The 21,778-nt window shown below is 43.1% G+C and overlaps 1 protein-coding gene across 5 annotated transcripts in view; it reads right to left on the reverse strand.

Moving 5' to 3' along the window:
• Positions 1-21,778, reverse strand: part of SORCS2 (sortilin related VPS10 domain containing receptor 2) — a 1,283,452-nt gene that overhangs the window by 238,010 nt on the left and 1,023,664 nt on the right. For all 5 annotated transcript variants that reach the window (XM_068276884.1, XM_068276875.1, XM_068276891.1 and 2 more), the window contains exon 9: positions 2,621-2,800. In XM_068276884.1, coding sequence (XP_068132985.1) covers positions 2,621-2,800 — 180 coding nt within the window. The remainder of the gene's footprint in view (positions 1-2,620; positions 2,801-21,778) is intronic.

The raw sequence follows: 21,778 nt of genomic DNA on the forward strand, positions 1-21,778 counted from the left end.
ATGCAGGCTCGAGCTCCAGGAGGCTTTTCATGCACAGATGCACATTATAATCCCTTTTTATTGTGGAGTTTTTTATGTAGTTGCTTGGCAAAGTGGTAATCTGGCCTGGGTGTGTTTTAACAAGAGGCCAAACTGCAGTTAAATGTTGTTCAATATTTTCAAAGGCAGAGATCTTTTTAATCTACAGGTCACTACAAAGAGTGCAAACAAAAGCCGGTTTAACCAATAAAAAGGAAAGTACACATTATATAGCTGCCGGGCGAGTTTACAAGAAAAGACATAAAGAAGGTTTCAGTTCACAAAGGATGCGAGATATCAGAAATTATAACATAGTTACTTAGTTATTTTGGTCAGGGGTGGTCGGAAATGCCCATATGCAATTCCGTGGAAATTCCGATTTGCGCCAATGTCAATTTCTATTTTTCCGTTATTCCAATTTCTGATTTTCAGTTTTTTCCAATTGTCTGATTTCCCAAAGAGCATTTTATGAGTCATTTTTTTGCATCAGAGAATGCAAAAATATGGAAGTAAAAAAATCGAAAAAACAGAAATTGGAAAAATGGAAAATCAGTTTTGTGATCGGTTTACAATGACTGCAGAGATCCGATTTTTGCAGAAAATTTCTGCATTCTCTGATTGTTCCAATGCTTCCAAGTTCTGTGATTGGGCTTGAATTACTCAATCAGATTTTCATGGAATTCTGTTTTCCGAATTCTGAATTTCCGATCGGAAATGAGGAAATTTCAGTTCCGCGGAATCCAAATGGGCATCCTAAATTTGGGTTAAAAAAGACATACGTCCATCATGTACAAAAGTTATGTTTCTCTCTGCTCATGTCACAATTTCTTTAACACATAAATGTACTTGTTTACATGAGTACAGAGACCTCTTTTTACCCAAAAATGTTATTAGAAATACAGAGATCTGGCCACTGTGTACTATTGCCCACTCCAATCCTTGCGGATAGTTGTAAGTTTACCTACAAGGCAACTAGGGCAGCTGAGTCAGGCCTTGTGGGATCATTCAGTGATAAGGGCACTCTTGTTTTTTCTTAATCCGACTGCATAGCAACTAGGAGGTAGACAGGAAGTTGGGCTTCTTCAATTTACCGTATGGCTGTGATGCTGGAAGGGCTGCTGTCACTAGCAGACGGCCCACCCCCCTAGATCCTCTAGATGACTAGCCACACCTCCTGACTATCTTTCAGCTTCTTTGAATAGACAGGAAGTGACCTCACTAATCTTTACAACTGCCAGCATGGATTGGAGGGTCACTAGACCAGTGATTCTGTATCTCTTGGTCCTGGCATCCTAGATAAGAGATCCAGTTTGGTTTGTTGGTGCATTTTAGACAGGGAGATTTGAATTAGGATGATACCATTTATTGGTTAACTTGGAAGAAAAGTTAGGCAAGAAATGGCATCATCCTGATTCAAAACTTCTTGCTTTCACTGACTAACATGGTACAATACTCTACTGCTAGCACTTTAGACAGACACACACATACATTTGTTTATGTATTGACAGTTATCCTTTATAGCAGGTCTCCAGAATTTTTAAACAGTACAAATTATCAGGAAAGGAGGCCAGCTCAAGCCAGATAATGTAACAGAGACAATACAGGCAGTGTGGATTGGGGGAACACTCTCAACTCAAGACTGATGATAACACATCAGAGAAGAATGCACAATTGACTGCATAGTAAGTCCAAGTAAATCCATTACTGGGACATCTACAGGTGACAGCTAAGGCCGGATACACAGGGGTGCCCAGTGGTGCATTATGGTGTGGCGTAACAGCCGCACTGTACAATGGAACGTCGCAGTGCAATGCAACACCTATGTGACGTTCACAGTGCAACCGATGCAATGCAGTCTAACAGTGTACAGCACCCCAACACATTGCACGCAGTGGGTTACAGGCATGCAACTTTTCCTTTCTCTTGCATTGCGTTCTGGCTTTTACAGGGCAAGGCAATGCTTACTGTGAACCTAGCGGAAAGCATTTCAGGCCCAACAGGGTCCTAAATTACAGTAATAACATGAAATACAAACTTACATCAGATATAAAGACCCTTTCTTAGGAGGTCATTTCGTTAACAGCCCCATGACTTGAGGAGAAATCAAGATAAAAAACAATCAATCCTGGCCCAGGGGGAGCATTATAAAAACACAAAATGTAAAAGTGTCAAAAAGTCACTATAAGAAAACCGTAATACCGACAACATACAACAGATTGATTAAGGACCCTGTTGGGCCTGAAATGTGTCACCTGTGGATGTCTAAATAAACAATGTACATGAATTTACTACACAATGCATTGTGCAGGCTTTTCTGGTGTGTAATGAGTATCAATAAATAGCCATAAAAGCCACAGAAACAAGTAGTTACTTAGTAAAAATGCAAACTTTCTAATTATAGGGGTTTAAAGATGGCAATCATATCATCACAGCACCACTTCCCATATCCTGGACTGCCTGGTAATGTCTGACATCTTGGCAGTCTGGGACACACCCCCTGCCCAATCCGCACGGCAGAAGGAACACAACTAGAAGGGGATACAGTTCATTTTTCATAGTGCAGCTAGCGAATATTTCTCAGTTTACTGTAATTTCTGCTTACCTCCAATATGTCGATCAGGACGCTCTCCTCAGCTTGTCTGGTGCTTCTCACATTCTCCAGTACGATGGAATAATAGACTCCTTGTGGATCTGACTGGTACAAGTTGTAAGTGTCAGTCTGATACCATTCCTGAACAGCAATGAAAACCTGGTTCTCATCTGTGCTGACAATTTGTAAATCCTGCAGGAAGCAAAAATCACTGATAAATGTGGAGGAAACGTCTTGTCCTATGCCGTGCCAAACTGTCATTTATATATCTGCTTTATCTGCAAGTGTCATCTGAGATATTTCAGTGAAGAAGAAAAAGGTAGAATTGTTAACGATCCTTATTAAACGTTGTTCTGGTTTTAATATACTGGAAAGTTTTACAAACTAAACAAAACATCATTGTGGTTACAACACAAATAAATGAAAATTGGGTCAGATATAAAACACATGTGCTAAGCTGTTTCCTGTTTCTGCATATGATGGTGTTCACTAAAATCAGAGGTGTGGCATTCTCTGCTTATGAGAACGTCAGCACAGTGGCTTGCTTATAGGATGGTGGACATGTGGCTGCTGTTTGGTCATGAGGAACATAAAGGGCAGAGGTAATTTGGATTGAATAGCCCTCTGCTGGAGGTCACTTTTGCATTAGGTGTGTATCGATGATCTTTGTGTCTACTAGAACTTGGCATCAGTGCCCTGAAAGGGTAAAGGGTAACTGTCCCTGGTTCTGACAGCTCCTCTCGAAGCATCTTCCAAGGTTATTGGAATGTAAGCTAGTTCTTGTGGGGCACAACAAGCTTGCATGCAAGACCCCTGGCTTCAGGATGACAGGTTTGTATCCTGTAGTGGAACCCACATCCATATCATGCTAGTAAGTCCTCCAGCCACAATATGTTAGGCTTGTAGCCTGTAGCCGAACCCAGGTCCTTGTCATATTTTTAGGTCCTCCAGCTGCAGTGTGTTCGGCTTGTAGCTTGTAGTGAAACCTAGATCTATGTCATATTAGTATCATATTATTAAGTCCTACACCCAAACGGGTCCAGGCGAGTAGGCTGTAGCAGAATCCAGGTCCATATCATACTAGTAAGTCCTCCAGCCAAAGGGTGTTAGACTTGAAGCCTGTAGTGGAACCCAGGCTTATGTCATTCTGGTAAGTCGTCCAGTCACAGAGTGTAAGAACTGTAGCCTGTAAGAGAACCCAGGTTTATATCATTCTTGTAAGTCTTCCAGCCACAGGTTTCAGGCTTGTAGCCTGTAGGGGAGTTAGTGCCATGAACTGCCATATAGGGTGAGGTGCAGACAAAGGTTGGTAATAGAAATCAACAGATGTGTAAATGGCAAATATTGTATGTACAGATATAGAAAAATATACAAAGCAATTACAAGAAACAACAGAGGGAGGTCCCTGTCATATAAGCTGACACACTACGAGAGTAGATAAGATGGCAAAAGACATAAACTTGAAATAAACTTTATTCCACTTCATCCAAGTTGTGTCATCTTCAACAAGCCACAATAACTTTGTTTTACTAGTGCACAGTCTCATCTCACTTTGCTGGACAGAGCTATTGGGCTTGATTCACTATGCGGTGCTAACCTACTTAGCACGTCTAAAATCTTTAGGAACACTAACCAGGGAGTTAAGTAGGTTAGCACCAGTTTTCTCAATCAGATTGCGCGCTAAGTACCGCACGCAAGGTTTTGCGCATGCAAAGTCCTCTGGGCGCGCTAAGTCCCATAGGCCTTAATGGGCACTTCGCACGGAGCGCCCTGCGCTCTGTGCAGTGTGCGCCTAAAGTTTTACGCGCATAAAGTTTTGCGCGTGTAAAGTTTTGCACGCGAAAAGCTCGTTTAGACGTGCTAAGGGGGTTTTCACAGGCGTGCTAACAGTCAGCACCGCTTTGTGAATCAAACTCACAGTATTTGCGGTCTGTTTGCTTTTTTTCTTTTAATTCTGGAAATCATTTTATATACAGAGCTAGCGTTCTTGGGTGATATTCTATAGTGGCTGTAGACACAAAGGGCTAGTATACACACAAGTTCTGAATTACAATCGGCCAACTGTTTCTGGAGGGAGTTATACATTTTAACCACCCCTTCCTCCCTCTATACTCTGCTCCCATTGGCCAGTTGTCACTAGACTGGTACTCACTAATTCTATAACCAATATCACACGACTAGAGATTGTGACAGTTGGACAATGGGAACAGCTAAGTCAGACATGGAGCGACAGTTGCAACAGGTAGAGGGGGCCTAGAACTCATTTCACTTTGAACCTGAGCTGAGCTTAAACTGACAAAAATACTGTGCACCTTTAAAAAGTGAACAACTGACTTAAAACTGCAGTTGACTTGGAGGCGACCTGTACTGAAACAAACAGTTAAATGACGGGTGAACTGACTTCAAAGATCTGTCCACACCAGTCCTTAAGGGGTTATCTTTCACTCTGCAGCTCCAAATTCATCATTTTGGTAAGGGGAATTACAAAAAGGTTATTGGGTTCATTTACACTTTAGGGCCGGTTTACATGAGCGACCTGCCGGCTTTGAACGCTTGTCATTTATGGGCGGTTGTCATTTCTGTGCTGTCCATTCAAGTGAGTGCGATAGTTTTACACCATTTTCCATCGAATGCAAAAAAAGCACCTGAGTGAGACGCCGGGCGGCCAGTTCAGATGTCTGTCCGAAGCGGCCCTAATCGCTGTCCATTCATATAAATTCACAGCTCCGGTATTGTCGTTTACCATCATTTGTACAAACGCAATGCTCAATCCCCATTTTTACCATTGTCTCATTTATTCCTGGATGCTAAATGTAGCTTCCAACATTCACTAAGCACTATGCGTCTATGTCCCGCCACGGGGGGTCAAAATCGACAAACGACGGGAAGCGAAGGCTGACAAATGCTTTTCTGCTCACTAGCAGCAGGACCCCCTTGTAAACTTGGCTCATAATGTGGTGGGTAAATTCCCTCTGGGTGACAGTGAGCACACTCACGGTATGCACAGAAAGATTGTGAGTATGTCAATTTTGATCAGGCCTGGCAAACTGGCCTCCAATATAATGCTATAAAAACATCAAAATCTTACAATCAAAGTTTGCTTTATCACCTAGTTGGAAAAGTTTTGAGAAGCAAATGTTAAAAACACAAGGGAACATTTCTCAATAATCCAAGAAGCATTTCCATCTTTGATGAGCCAAATTACATTATCACGAGATATCATACTTCAGTCTTTTTGTCTCTTTTTAGCTTTCTGGCCAAACCTGTTTCAACATTTAAATGTTTTGGCAAGTATAAATGACCTAGCTCATGTATTTCAGCGTTAATAGATTTTCAACTCCGTACTAATGTCAGATATGCTAAAACACTTTATTGTTTAATATCACACTGAAAATACATTATTATATATACTGGCTAAAAAAACAGAAAGCCACATAAACAGGTCTTGTCTTATTCCAGGGGATTTTTTTTCTCAAATATGCTGGTAGCCACTACTAAACCAATACTGTTCCCTCTTACTTGTCCCCGATCTACACTTTTGCCTATTGGTTCTGGCAAACCTACCAGGGGAGCAAGTGGCCATTGGGCGCCCAGAGCCGGAGAGGACTTATTGAGCTATCCCTCTGATGCTTCTCTTGTAGCCAGCATGCAGAATGGGCATGAAAGTAATGAGATCAATCCTATATTTACCTCTCATGGAACACAGAGGTCCTCTCCCTTTGCATGCCTTGCTCCTCCTTGCCACCCAGCCTTGTCCCAATGCCATTCTGACACTTCTGTGAACAGGGCTGGTTCTAGAATGTTTGCTGCCTGAGGCAAACTTGTGAGGATGCCGCCCTCCCCCCCAAATTGGAATGATCGCACAGCACCTGACAATTTGCACCCCACAGTATAGCTGTGGTGATCCCCCCCAAAATACACCCTCAGTATAGGTAGGTAGCCAGGTATAGGTGCCCCCAGTGTTGGTAGCTAGGTACAGTTGCCCCCAGTATAGGTTGGCTAGGCCGTCTCTTCACTGTTTCTGCCTGGTGCTGTCCCTAGACTTCTGCCGCCTGAGGAAGTCGCTTAACTTGGCATCATGGGTGGACCGGGCATGTCTGTGAAGTTACATGAGTGCCCAACTGGCATTTGGATAAAGTTGTGTGGACATGAGGAGAGGGAGAGCAAGTCATTGCATGACCAATTCTCCATTGCTTCCCTGCAGACTCTGCATGGCAGGGAAGGAATGGCAATGCTGGCAAACATGGCTTTACTGGAGAAAGAGATGATATTGAGCGAGGCAGGGCTGCTTGGGTCATGCCACACGCTGGGTAGTGGCTGAGTTAAGCATGGCTATAACAGTAAAACTGTAGTCTGCGACCAATAATGGGTAATTCAGGGATCCGACGATTGACTGACCCTGAATTACTTCTCTCTCTGAGTTGCTACGATTCGGAGGGGGAATAGTAATTAACACCACCTGGAATTTCAGTGGAAGGAGGTTGAGCCGAATATATCATTGTTAGGTGCTTAATTTTTGTGCCATCACTTGGCTTGAGCATAGCTGAACAATTGTGTCAGGTTGCAGGTGGTTTATCAGGGCAGATGCATCATTTTAACACCTATGTTATTTATCCAAAATGTCAGGCAATGAAAATGATGGAAGAAGAGTGTGGGTTAGATTTAACATTTTGGGTTAGTATTGGTTTGTGTTAACAGTTGGAGTTAGCCAATAGGAGAGCTAGTGTTGAAGGATAGAATAGGTACTCGTTAAAATTAAAAGGGTTAACATTTGAGGCAGGCTAGCTTTAAACATTTCTTTCTATGCCTGAAAAAGTTAAAAATCAGGTATGCAAGTAACAGTTTCTGTCTGGGTTGAATCTGTGTCGGACTGTAGCAGAAGCCTCACTGATAAGTAATTACAGCCATAAAACACTTTCTTGTCAGTAAATTGCTTCTGTGAGCATCAAACAGATAAAAAGGGTCAATAGTACATAGATTTGAACCCTGGCATACTTCAAGGAAGGTGTCATTGAGCTGAGACAATGGGCTCGATTCACAAAGCGGTCCCATTAAACTTTATACGAAGTGCACCAGTCTTTGCTAGAATAAAACTTTTGATCAGCTGTGCACTGCGGTGCTAACGCAGTTGGTGCTTAAACTTATGGGGCCTGATTCACAAAGCGGTGCTAACAGTTAGCACCCTGGTGAAAAGCCCTTTATCACGCCTAAACTCAGTTTAGGCATGATAAGTTTAGGTGTGATAAGTTTAGGTGTGATAAGTTTAGGCATGATAAGTTTAGGTGTGATAAGTTTAGGCATGATAAGTTTAAGCACCAACTGCGTTAGCACCGCAGTGCACAGCTGATCAAAAGTTTTGCGCTAGCAAAGTCTGGTGCACTTCGCATAGAGTTTAATGGCGCTGCTTTGCGTGCGGGACTTTGCACGCTATCTACACTTATCTAAACTTATCATGCCTAAACTTATCACACCTAAACTTATCACGCCTAAACTGGCTTTTCACCAGTGTGGTGCAAAGGTTATCATGCCTAAAGTCTTTTAGGCGTGATAACTGAGTTATCACCGCTTTGTGAATCAGGCCCATCATGCCTAAACTTATCACACCTAAACTTATCATGCCTAAACTTATCACGCCTAAACTGAGTTTAGGCATGATAAAGGGCTTTTCACCAGGGTGCTAACTGTTAGCACCGCTTTGTAAATCAGGCCCATAGGGCCTGATTCACAAAGCGGTGATAACTCAGTTATCACGCCTAAAAGACTTTAGGCATGATAACCTTTGCACCACACTGGTGAAAAGCCAGTTTAGGCGTGATAAGTTTAGGTGTGATAAGTTTAGGTGTGATAAGTTTAGGCATGCTAAGTTTAGATAAGTGTAGATAGCGTGCAAAGTCCCGCACGCAAAGCAGCGCCATTAAACTCTATGCGAAGTGCACCAGACTTTGCTAGCGCAAAACTTTTGATCAGCTGTGCACTGCGGTGCTAACGCAGTTGGTGCTTAAACTTCATGCCTAAACTTATCACACCTAAACTTATCATGCCTAAACTTATCACACCTAAACTTATCACACCTAGGCCTCGATTCACAAAGCGGTGATAACCCAGTTATCACGCCTAAAAGACTTTAGGCGTGATAACCTTTTCACCACTGAGTTATCACCGCTTTTTCCTGCTCTTCGCGCGAAGTTACCGCGCGTACGCGCGTGAGCGCGCGCGCAAAGTCCCATAGGGTTTAATGGGAGCTTCGCGCGAAGCGTCGGGTGCTGCGCGCGCACTTACGCGCGTACGCTCGTACGCGCGGTAACTTCGCGCGAGTTTCTTCTTATCATGCCTAAAGTGAGTTTAGGCGTGATAAGGGCCTTTTCACCAGCGTGCAAACACTTTGCACCGCTTGGTGAATCAAGCCCCTAAACTTATCACATCTAAACGTATCACACCTAAACTTATCACGCCTAAACTTATCCCACCTAAACTTATCCCACCTAAACTTATCATACCTAAACTTATCACGCCTAAACTTATCACGCCTAAACTTATCACACCTAAACGTATCACGCCTAAACTTATCACACCTAGGGCTTGATTCAGTAAACGGTGCTAACCTACTTAGCACGCCTAAAGACTTTAGGCGTGTTAACCAGGGTGCTAAGCAGGTTAGCACTGTTTCTACAATCAGATCGCGCGCAAAGACCCGTGCGCAAAACTTTGCGCGCGCACAACGCGGAACGTCGCATAATGGGCACTGTGAATGGGCACTTCGCGCGCACTGCGACGTGCGCGCGGATCTTTGCGTGCGATCTGATTTTAACACGCCCAAACTGAGATAAGGCATGATAATGGCCTTTTCTGAAGTGTGCTAACAGTTAGCACTGCTTACTGAATCGAGCCCCTAAACTTATCATGCCTAAACTTATCACACCTAAACTTATCATGCCTAAACTTATCACACCTAAACTTATCACACCTAAACTTATCATGCCTAAACTGAGTTTAGGCATGATAAAGGGTTTTTCACCAGCGTGCTAACTGTTAGCACCGCTTTGTGAATCAGGCCCCTAAACTTATCACACCTAAACTTATCACGCCTAAACTTATCACACCTAAACGTATCACGCCTAAACTTATCATGCCTAAACTTATCACACCTAAACTTATCACACCTAGGGCTCGATTCACAAAGCGGTGCTAACCCAGTTAGAGGGCTCGATTCACAAAGCGGTGCTAACTCAGTTAGAGACTTTAGGCATGATAACCATTGCACCACCCTGGTGAAAAGCCAGTTTAGGTGTGATAAGTTTAGGCATGATAAGTTTAGGGGCTCGATTCACAAAGCGGTGCTAACCCAGTTAGAGACTTTAGGCATGATAACCATTGCAATACTCTGGTGAAAAGCCAGTTTAGGTGTGATAAGTTTAGGCATGATAAGTTTAGGTGTGATAAGTTTAGGCATGATAAGTTTAGATAAGTTTAGATCGCTTGCAAAGTCCCGCACGCAAAGCAGCGCCATTAATCTTTATACGAAGTGCACCAGTCTTTGGTAGCGTAAAACTTTTGATCAGCTGTGCACTGCGGTGCTAACGCAGTTGGCGCTTAAACTTATCACGCCTAAACTTATCACACCTAAACTTATCATGCCTAAACTTATCACACCTAAACTTATCACACCTAAACTTATCATGCCTAAACTGAGTTTAGGCATGATAAAGGGCTTTTCACCAGGGTGCTAACTGTTAGCACCGCTTTGTGAATCAGGCCCTAGGTGTGATAAGTTTAGGCATGATAAGTTTAGATACGTTTAGATCGCTTGCAAAGTCCCGCACGCAAAGCAGCGCCATTAAACTTTATACGAAGTGCACCAGTCTTTGCTAACGTAAAACTTTTGATCAGCTGTGCACTGCGGTGCTAACGCACTTGGCGCTTAAACTTATCATGCCTAAACTTATCACACCTAAACTTATCATGCCTAAACTTATCACACCTAAACTTATCATGCCTAAACTGAGTTTAGGCATGATAAAGGGCTTTTCACCAGCGTGCTAACTGTTAGCACCGCTTTGTGAATCAGGCCCAGAGACTTTAGGCATGATAACCATTGCACCACGCTGGTGAAAAGCCAGTTTAGGTGTGATAAGTTTAGGCGTGATAAGTTTAGGTGTGATAAGTTTAGGCATGCTAAGTTTAGATAAGTTTAGTTCGCTTGCAAAGTCCCGCACGCAAAGCAGCGCCATTAAACTCTATTCAAAGTGCACCAGACTTTGCTAGCGCAAAACTTTTGATCAGCTGTGCACTGCGGTGCTAACCCAGTTGGTGCTTAAACTTATCATGCCTAAACTTATCACACCTAAACTTATCATGCCTAAACTTATCACACCTAAACTTATCACACCTAAACTTATCATGCCTAAACTGAGTTTAGGCATGATAAAGGGTTTTTCACCAGCGTGCTAACTGTTAGCACCGCTTTGTGAATCAGGCCCCTAAACTTATCACACCTAAACTTATCACGCCTAAACTTATCACACCTAAACGTATCACGCCTAAACTTATCATGCCTAAACTTATCACACCTAAACTTATCACACCTAGGGCTCGATTCACAAAGCGGTGCTAACCCAGTTAGAGACTTTAGGCATGATAACCATTGCACCACTCTGGTGAAAAGCCAGTTTAGGGGCTCGATTCACAAAGCGGTGCTAACCCAGTTAGAGACTTTAGGCATGATAACCATTGCACCACTCTGGTGAAAAGCCAGTTTAGGTGTGATAAGTTTAGGCATGATAAGTTTAGGTGTGATAAGTTTAGGCATGCTAAGTTTAGATAAGTTTAGATCGCTTGCAAAGTCCTGCATGCAAAGCAGCGCCATTAAACTTTATACGAAGTGCACCAGACTTTGCTAGCGCAAAACTTTTGATCAGCTGTGCACTGCGGTGCTAACGCAGTTGGCGCTTAAACTTATCATGCCTAAACTTATCACACCTAAACTTATCATGCCTAAACTTATCACACCTAAACTTATCACACCTAAACTTATCATGCCTAAACTGAGTTTAGGCATGATAAAGGGCTTTTCACCACGGTGCTAACTGTTAGCACCGCTTTGTGAATCAAGCCCTAGGTGTGATAAGTTTAGGCATGATAAGTTTAGGTGGGATAAGTTTAGGCATGCTAAGTTTAGATAAGTTTAGATCGCTTGCAAAGTCCCGCACGCAAAGCAGCGCCATTAAACTTTATACGAAGTGCACCAGTCTTTGCTAGCGCAAAACTTTTGATCAGCTGTGCACTGCGGTGCTAACGCAGTTGGCGCTTAAACTTGTCATGCCTAAACTTATCACACCTAAACTTATCATGCCTAAACTTATCACACCTAAACTTATCACACCTAAACTTATCATGCCTAAACTGAGTTTAGGCATGATAAAGGGCTTTTCACCAGGGTGCTAACTGTTAGCACCGCTTTGTGAATCAGGCCCCTAAACTTATCACACCTAGGGCTCGATTCACAAAGCGGTGCTAACCCAGTTAGCATGCCTAAAAGACTTTAGGCATGATAACCATTGCACCATGCTGGTGAAAAGCCAGTTTAGGCGTGATAAGTTTAGGTGTGATAAGTTTAGGTGTGATAAGTTTAGGCATGCTAAGTTTAGATAAGTTTAGATCGCTTGCAAAGTCCCGCACGCAAAGCAGCGCCATTAAACTTTATACAAAGTGCACCAGTCTTTGCTAGCGTAAAACTTTTGATCAGCTGTGCACTGCGGTGCTAACGCAGTTGGCGCTTAAACTTAGCATGCCTAAACTTATCACACCTAAACTTATCATGCCTAAACTTATCACACCTAAACTTATCACACCTAAACTTATCATGCCTAAACTGAGTTTAGGCATGATAAAGGGCTTTTCACCAGCGTGCTAACTGTTAGCACCGCTTTGTGAATCGAGCCCCTAGGGCTCGATTCACAAAGCGGTGCTAACCCAGTTAGCATGCCTAAAAGACTTTAGGCATGATAACCATTGCACCATGCTGGTGAAAAGCCAGTTTAGGCGTGATAAGTTTAGGTGTGATAAGTTTAGGTGTGATAAGTTTAGGCATGATAAGTTTAGATGAGTTTAGATCGCTTGCAAAGTCCCGCACGCAAAGCAGCGCCATTAAACTTTATACGAAGTGCACCAGACTTTGTTAGCGTAAAACTTTTGATCAGCTGTGCACTGCGGTGCTAACGTAGTTGGCGCTCAAACTTATCACGCCTAAACTTATCACACCTAAACTTATCACGCCTAAACTTATCACACCTAAACTTATCACACCTAAACTTATCATGCCTAAACTGAGTTTAGGCATGATAAAGGGCTTTTCACCAGCGTGCTAACTGTTAGCACCGCTTTGTGAATCAAGCCCCTAGGGCTCGATTCACAAAGCGGTGCTAACCCAGTTAGAGACTTTAGGCGTGATAACCATTGCACCACGCTGGTGAAAAGCCAGTTTAGGTGTGATAAGTTTAGGCATGATAAGTTTAGGTGTGATAAGTTTAGGCATGCTAAGTTTAGATAAGTTTAGATCGCTTGCAAAGTCCCGCACGCAAAGCAGCGCCATTAAACTTTATACGAAGTGCACCAGACTTTGCTAGCGTAAAACTTTTGATCAGCTGTGCACTGCGGTGCTAAAGCAGTTGGCGCTTAAACTTATCATGCCTAAACTTATCACACCTAAACTTATCATGCCTAAACTTATCACACCTAAACTTATCACACCTAAACTTATCATGCCTAAACTGAGTTTAGGCATGATAAAGGGCTTTTCACCAGGGTGCTAACTGTTAGCACTGCTTTGTGAATCAGGCCCCTAGGGCCTGATTCACAAAGCGGTGCTAACAGTTAGCACCCTGGTGAAAAGCCCTTTATCATGCCTAAACTCAGTTTAGGCATGATAAGTTTAGGGGCCTGATTCACAAAGCGGTGCTAACAGTTAGCACCCTGGTGAAAAGCCCTTTATCATGCCTAAACTCAGTTTAGGCATGATAAGTTTAGGTGTGATAAGTTTAGGTGTGATAAGTTTAGGCATGATAAGTTTAGGTGTGATAAGTTTAGGCATGCTAAGTTTAAGCGCCAACTGCGTTAGCACCGCAGTGCACAGCTGATCAAAAGTTTTACGCTAGCAAAGACTGGTGCACTTTGTATAAAGTTTAATGGCGCTGCTTTGCGTGCGGGACTTTGCAAGCGATCTAAACTTATCTAAACTTAGCATGCCTAAACTTATCACACCTAAACTTATCACACCTAAACTTATCACGCCTAAACTGGCTTTTCACCAGCATGGTGCAATGGTTATCATGCCTAAAGTCTTTTAGGCATGCTAACTGGGTTAGCACCGCTTTGTGAATCGAGCCCTAGGTGTGATAAGTTTAGGTGTGATAAGTTTAGGCATGATAGTCTGGTGCACTTTGCATAGAGTTTAATGGCGCTGCTTTACGTGCGGGACTTTGCACGCTATCTACACTTATCTAAACTTAGCATGCCTAAACTTATCACACCTAAACTTATCACACCTAAACTTATCACGCCTAAACTGGCTTTTCACCAGCGTGGTGCAATGGTTATCACGCCTAAAGTCTCTAACTGGGTTAGCACCGCTTTGTGAATCGAGCCCCTAAACTTATCACACCTGGGGCCTGATTTACAAAGCGGTGCTAACAGTTAGCACGCTGGTGAAAAGCCCTTTATCATGCCTAAACTCAGTTTAGGCATGATAAGTTTACATGTGATAAGTTTAGGTGTGATAAGTTTAGGCATGATAAGTTTAGGTGTGATAAGTTTAGGCATGATAAGTTTAAGCACCAACTGCGTTAGCACCGTAGTGCACAGCTGATCAAAAGTTTTGCGCTAGCAAAGTCTGGTGCACTTTGCATAGAGTTTAATGGCGCTGCTTTGCGTGCGGGACTTTGCACGCTATCTACACTTATCTAAACTTAGCATGCCTAAACTTATCACACCTAAACTTATCATGCCTAAACTTATCACGCCTGAACTGGCTTTTCACCAGCATGGTGCAATGGTTATCATGCCTAAAGTCTTTTAGGCATGCTAACTGGGTTAGCACCGCTTTGTGAATCGAGCCCCTAGGGCTCGATTCACAAAGCGGTGCTAACCCAGTTAGAGACTTTAGGCATGATAACCATTGCACCACTCTGGTGAAAAGCCAGTTTAGGTGTGATAAGTTTAGGCGTGATAAGTTTAGGTGTGATAAGTTTAGGCATGCTAAGTTTAGATAAGTTTAGATCGCTTGCAAAGTCCTGCACGCAAAGCAGCGCCATTAAACTTTATACGAAGTGCACCAGTCTTTGCTAGCGTAAAACTTTTGATCAGCTGTGCACTGCGGTGCTAACGCAGTTGGCGTTCAAACTTATCACACCTAAACTTATCACACCTAAACTTATCACACCTAAACTTATCATGCCTAAACTGAGTTTAGGCATGATAAAGGGCTTTTCACCAGGGTGCTAACTGTTAGCACCGCTTTGTGAATCAGGCCCCTAGGGCTTGATTCACAAAGCGGTGATAACCCAGTTATCACGCCTAAAAGACTTTAGGCGTGATAACCTTTGCACCACTGAGTTATCACCGATTTTTGCTCTTTATCGCGCGAAGTTTCCGTGCGTACGCGCGTACGTGCGCGCGCAAAGTCCCATAGGGCTTAATGGGAGCTTCGCACGAAGCGTCGGGTGCTGCGCGCGTACGCGCGGTAACTTCGCGCGAGTTTCTTCTTATCATGCCTAAACTGAGTTTAGGCGTGATAAAGGGCTTTTCACCAGGGTGCTAACTGTTAGCACTGCTTTGTGAATCAGGTCCAATGAAACAGTAAAACCTTAAAAACAAGATTTAACCACTTTATCCACCACTACAGTATGGGCTCGATTCACAAAGCGGTGCTAACCCAGTTAGAGACTTTAGGCGTGATAACCATTGCACCACGCTGGTGAAAAGCCAGTTTAGGCGTGATAAGTTTAAGGGCTCGATTCACAAAGCGGTGCTAACCCAGTTAGAGACTTTAGGCATGATAACCATTGCACCACTCTGGTGAAAAGCCAGTTTAGGTGTGATAAGTTTAGGCATGATAAGTTTAGGTGTGATAAGTTTAGGCATGCTAAGTTTAGATAAGTTTAGATCGCTTGCAAAGTCCTGCACGCAAGGCAGCGCCACTAAACTTTATGCAAAGTGCACCAGACTTTGCTAGCGCAAAACTTTTGATCAGCTGTGCACTGCGGTGCTAACGCAGTTGGCGCTTAAACTTATCACGCCTAAACTTATCACGCCTAAAGTTATCATGCCTAAACTTATCACACCTAAACTTATCACACCTAAACTTATCATGCCTAAACTGAGTTTAGGCATGATAAAGGGCTTTTCACCAGCGTGCTAACTGTTAGCACCGCTTTGTGAATCAGGCCCTAGGTGTGATAAGTTTAGGCATGCTAAGTTTAGATAAGTGTAGATAGCGTGCAAAGTTCCGCACGCAAAGCAGCACCATTAAACTCTATGCGAAGTGCACCAGACTTTGCTAGCGCAAAACTTTTGATCAGCTGTGCACTGCGGTGCTAACGCAGTTGGTGCTTAAACTTATCATGCCTAAACTTATCACACCTAAACTTATCATGCCTAAACTTATCACACCTAAACTTATCACACCTAAACTTATCATGCCTAAACTGAGTTTAGGCGTGATAAAGGGCTTTTCACCAGTGTGCTAACTGTTAGCACCGCTTTGTGAATCAGGCCCTATATCTATGTCCTTTGTGACTTCATCTAAGCCACAAGTCAGTAGATATACGTCTTGCAGCAGAAGCAGTGCTGTGCAGGATTGGGCTTGCTCCTGTGCACATTTCTGGCTCTATCAGATGCAGCACTAATGGGTGAACGGGAATATATGTTTCCTGAGCTAATGAGATTGATTTTTACTATTAAAAATACTTTTATTTTCTCAGTTCATAGTGAAAAATACACTCTGTAGCATTGTTTCAGAATTAAATATCTTCACCATAAATTGTGACAGGAACATAATCTAAGTTTTGTTATAAGCGGTAAGAATAGCCAAACAAAATTTGTGTTTTTTATCTACAGTAGCACTTTTTATTTTTAAACAGGAATTGGTAAAACTGAGAAATGATGTGTTTTTTCAATTTTTTCTTTGTTTTGCCATTAAAATTCATAGAAAACAAAATTGTTCGAGGGAAAAAATGGCATAAAATGAAAGTCTAGTTTGTCCTGAAAAAAAACAATATATATTTCATTTCTGTGTCATAAGTAGGGATAAAGTTATTTCAGATTAAGTAAGGACATAGCTAAACTGTCAAAACTGCTCTGGTCTATAAGTGGGAAACAAGGTCTGGATGCAAAGTGGTTAAATATAACATTTTTATTTTTAGGAGGAGGAGGATAGATACTATCATTTATCTCACCAGTTAATTTTCACCTCGGATTTCCTTTAATGATTAACGGCTATTCAAAGTATATATAGAAGTGATCATTACCAGCATAGCACCATTGAAGAGCTAATGCTGTTGCAGTCACAACCTTTTCATCCCCCATTGCTACGCCATTGTCCATACACATGCATTTTACATTTTACAATTTTTTGCAATAGTCTTTTAAAGGACTTACGAGGCCAGGAATTCAGAAAAAAAAAAAAAAAGTTAACTACCTGCTTCAGCTTGTCAGGCACGGAGGACGCCGTCCGCGCCCTCCGTGCCGTTCCACCGGGTCCCCGCCGCTCACTAGCCCCCCTAACGGTCCCCGACTGCGCGGCCCGGGTCGGGCTCCCCAGCCTGTACAAACATGGCGGCCAATGCTGGCCGCGGCTGCGCAGTACGCATAGCCGCGAGTGCGGCTGCGCAGCTCTAAGGCCAAACCCCCCGTTCCACGTAACAGTAGCGTGGATCGGGGGTTGGCCTTAGAGCTGCGCAGCCGCTCTCGCGGCTATGCGTACTGCGCAGCCGCGGCCAGCATTGGCCGCCATGTTTGTACAGGCTGGGGAGCCCGACCCGGGAACCGCGCGGTCAGGGACCGTATAGGGGGGCTAGTGAGCGGCGGGGACCCGGCGGAACGGCACGGAGGGCACGGACGGCGTCCTCCGTGCCTGACAAGCTGAAGCAGGTAGCTAACTTTTTTTTTTTTTCTGATTTCCTGGCCTCGTAAGTCCTTTAAAGGGACCCTAAACCGAGAAGGATATGGATTTTTCCTTGTAAAATAATACCAGTTGCTTGACTCTCCTTCTGATCCTGTGTCTCTAATACTTTTAGCCACAGCCCCTCAACAAGCATGCAGAGCAGGTGCTCTGACTGAAGTTAGACTGGATTAGCTGCATGCTTGTTTCAGGTCTGTGATTCAGCCACTGCTACAGTCAAAGAGATCAGCAGTTTAGGTTCTCTTTAATTTAAAAAGCAGGACAGTGCTACAGACACTGCAAACAGTTTGTATATGCTTTTGTTTTGTGTCTTAAAACGAGTCAGTCATGCCCAGTAGGGGTAAAACTCTAGACCACTTGTTGATGTTATGTATTCTGAGTCTTCGAACGTCATTAGAGCTCCCGTTGTTATCTGGATGTCAAGGATGGATAACGCAGCAGTTGCACCTCCAACCGTTAGAAAAATAAAGAGAAAGAAAAAAAAACAAAGCAGGTATTTCACATGGTTTTATCGCACTCCCTGTCAGTTTTTCCACTACTATTGAGCTTTTCATCAAACTACAAGCTGATTTTAGGAAACAGAGTCAGATCTGTTACAAAGCGAAAACATATTATTTTCTGGCAATAACAGCAACAATATCCAGAATTGAAATAAATGGGTTGTTTTTCACTATAATTGGTAGATTCTCCTTAGGCAGTCGCAGAAATTGCCAATGTTGACATAACAGTCACTGGGATTCTAACAGTCACTGGGATTCCAACTGTTATTTCTTAATGCAGATTTAAAAGTGAAACGGGTTCCCACGGGCAATCTAAATTACTGTTCCTCTCTCCCACTGGCTCGGAGCAAATCATTACGACAATCTAATGGTTTTCTATAGCCAGTCAACAGGCAGTTACATTACATATAAAACAAGAAAAAAAGAATGAAAAAAAGAAAAACCTTTATCAGCTAATTAAATGCAGGATATATGGAGATATTACAATTTGAATATATATGTATCCTTGCTAAATTTCTCCTTGATTAATCAGACATCTATTCAGTTGCTGGGAGTAATATTAAACTCGCTGTCCCGGCTAAAAGGCTTCCTAATTCAGTGTCCTCCAGAAAGCAATTAGGTCGGCTTATGTAGCAATTTTCATGAAATATGAATACTTAATCAGCCACTTTTTACCATTTATTAACTAATAAAATCATCCGCAGCCTTAGGAGAAGGGCCAGTAACCAATCAAAATGAAGATCTATAGAGCACTGAAAATGATGAATGAGTTTCTAGCAGTGCTGCTCATCAGGATATCGGATATCCGAATAGACTCAGATATCCGAACTTTTTAGGCCTATCCGATCGGATCCGGATTCCGGATAGCTGGTCCAGTATCCGGATAGCTATCTGCGGATAGTTGGCTGGCCTATGCGGATATCCGCGGATAGTGCGGATATCCGCGGATATCTGGACCAGTGAAACACTGCATGAGGTCCAGATGTCATGGGAGCCAATCAGAGGGCTCCCAGCAGAAGCACCAGAAACCAATCACAAAGGGGAACCCTGGCCAGCCCCACCTGACCTCATTAAGCCAATCAGAGGGCTCCCAGCCTAAGCCCTGGCACCCAATCACAGAAAGGAACACTGGCCAGCCCCCCTTGTATAATAAGGAGGGCTGCCATGATGAGACAGATCGTCCTGGCTTGCTGAATGCTTCCTGAGAGACATGCTCCTGCTCCATTGCTGGTGCCCTACAAAGGGCTGTACATAGTTATAAACCTAAGCTGTTCAGTGATTAACCCCTTCACTATCACTACAGTATAGTTAAATCATTCATTTGCTTGATTGATGTCATAAATGTGACATTAAGAGTGTGTGCTGCAGTGCTGCTGCAGCTGCTATGTGATTGTGTGTGTGTTGTACACACACCAGGCCAGGTGCTGCCTGCCTGCCACGAGCAAACACGTGCAAAGTGCCACGTGCAAACACATGCACAGTGCAAACACGTGCAAACTGCAAACACGTGCAAACTGCAAAAATGCGCAAACACGTGCAAACACGTGCAAAGTGCAAACACGTGCAAAGTGCAAACACGTGCAAACTGCAAAAATGTGCAAACACGTGCAAACACGCACTTTGAACGTGTTTGCACGTGTTTGCACTTTCCACATTTTTGCACTTTGCACGTGTTTGCACTTTGCACATTTTTGCACGTGTTTGCACATTTTTGCATGTGTTTGCGCGTGTTTGCACAATTTTGCATGTGTTTGCACATGTTGGCACTTGGCACTTTGCACATGGCACATGGCACTTTGCCCTTGGCACTTTGCACTTGGCCCTTTGCACTTGGCACTTTGCACTTGGCACTTGGCCCTTTGCATTTGGCACTTTGCCCTTGGCACTTTGCATTTGGCACTTGGCCCTTTGCACTTGACACTTGGCCCTTTGAACTTGGCACTTTGCATTTGGCACTTGGCCCTTTGCACTTGACACTTGGCCCTTGGAACTTGGCACTTTGCATTTGGCACTTGGCCCTTTGCACTTGACACTTGGCCCTTTGAACTTGGCCCTTTGCATTTGGCACTTTGCACTTGGCCCTTTGCACTTGACACTTGGCCCTTTGAACTTGGCCCTTTGCATTTGGCACTTTGCACTTGGCCCTTTGCACTTGACACTTGGCCCTTTGAACTTGGCCCTTTGCATTTGGCACTTTGCACTTGGCCCTTTGCACTTGACACTTGGCCCTTTGAACTTGGCACTTTGCATTAGGCACTTGGCCCTTTGCATTTGGCACTTTGCACTTGGCCCTTTGACAGCCTTTTTTGTGGGGGGGGGATTTTAAGTCCCCACATCATCAATTAGTGTTCCCCTTTGAAAAAGAATGATGCTACATGCCTAATTGACCCTTAAAAACCTTTTAAAAGCAATTTAAAGGCCACTTCCGGTTTTCAATACGGATATCCGAATCCGGTCGGATACTGGGGTCGGATATCCGAATCGGATTCGGATCGGAAAATTTTGAATTCGGATATCCGACCCGGATCGGATAGCGGGGTATCCGGATCCGAATCGGATTCGGATTTTTAAAAGGGGTATCCGAGCAGCACTGCTTTCTAGTGAATAAGTTGGACTGCTGGTTCTTGCATTTGACATCTATCCTTCCTCGAGTGGCTTTGTTACCGCAAGACCTTCCAGCAGCAGTATCTATGCATGTGTGTTTTCTATTGTGGAAAGCTGTTGTATGTGGCAGATGTACAGTTGGCGGTCGAGTAGCAAAGTCACTACATTATTATTACTGGCAGAACAAGCCCTCCAAGATGCAGAACAAGGTCTGGATGACATTCAGAAAACATTTAGAAAAGACCCACAAGGAAACATGGATCAAAACTTGCAAAATTCACTAAGAAATGATTCAGAAAACGACAGGAAATGTAAATGAAAAATAAAAGTCAAATCTCCCCATGCAATGTAAATGAAGGGACCAGTTACAGCCACGTTACATATTGCCTCACGTTACTACACATTTAACAGACACTGAAGCGAAAAAGAAATTATGATACAATGATTTGTATGTGTAAAACATTAGGAGCAGAGACATAAGTCTAATCTTGTTTCCAGTACAGGAACAGTTGTTATCTATGCAAAAAAGCCATTGAGGTCCACGACTTTCAAAGTCGCAGAGAGCTGTGTCTTCTGAAGCTTATTATCTCAACTGTCTGTGACTGTAGTTTGTTTTTCTCTCCAGAGGACAAGTCAATAGTTCACTGGCCTGCTCTGTAAAAACATTTAGAATGCTGAGTAGTGTGTAAACTGCAAATATTAGAGAATGATGCAATGTTATAAAAAACACTATATAACTGAAAATAAAAATATGAGAATATTTTCTTTGCTACTAATCTTCTAGTAATTATCCGTACTACACAACCAATTCATTATATCATTTTTTTTTCCGCTTCAGTGTCTCTTTAAAGAAACTGTATTTTGAAAATTAGGGACAAAGGTATTAATTAGGAA

This window comes from Hyperolius riggenbachi, chromosome 1, assembly GCF_040937935.1.
Source record: "Hyperolius riggenbachi isolate aHypRig1 chromosome 1, aHypRig1.pri, whole genome shotgun sequence".
NCBI lineage: Eukaryota > Metazoa > Chordata > Amphibia > Anura > Hyperoliidae > Hyperolius > Hyperolius riggenbachi.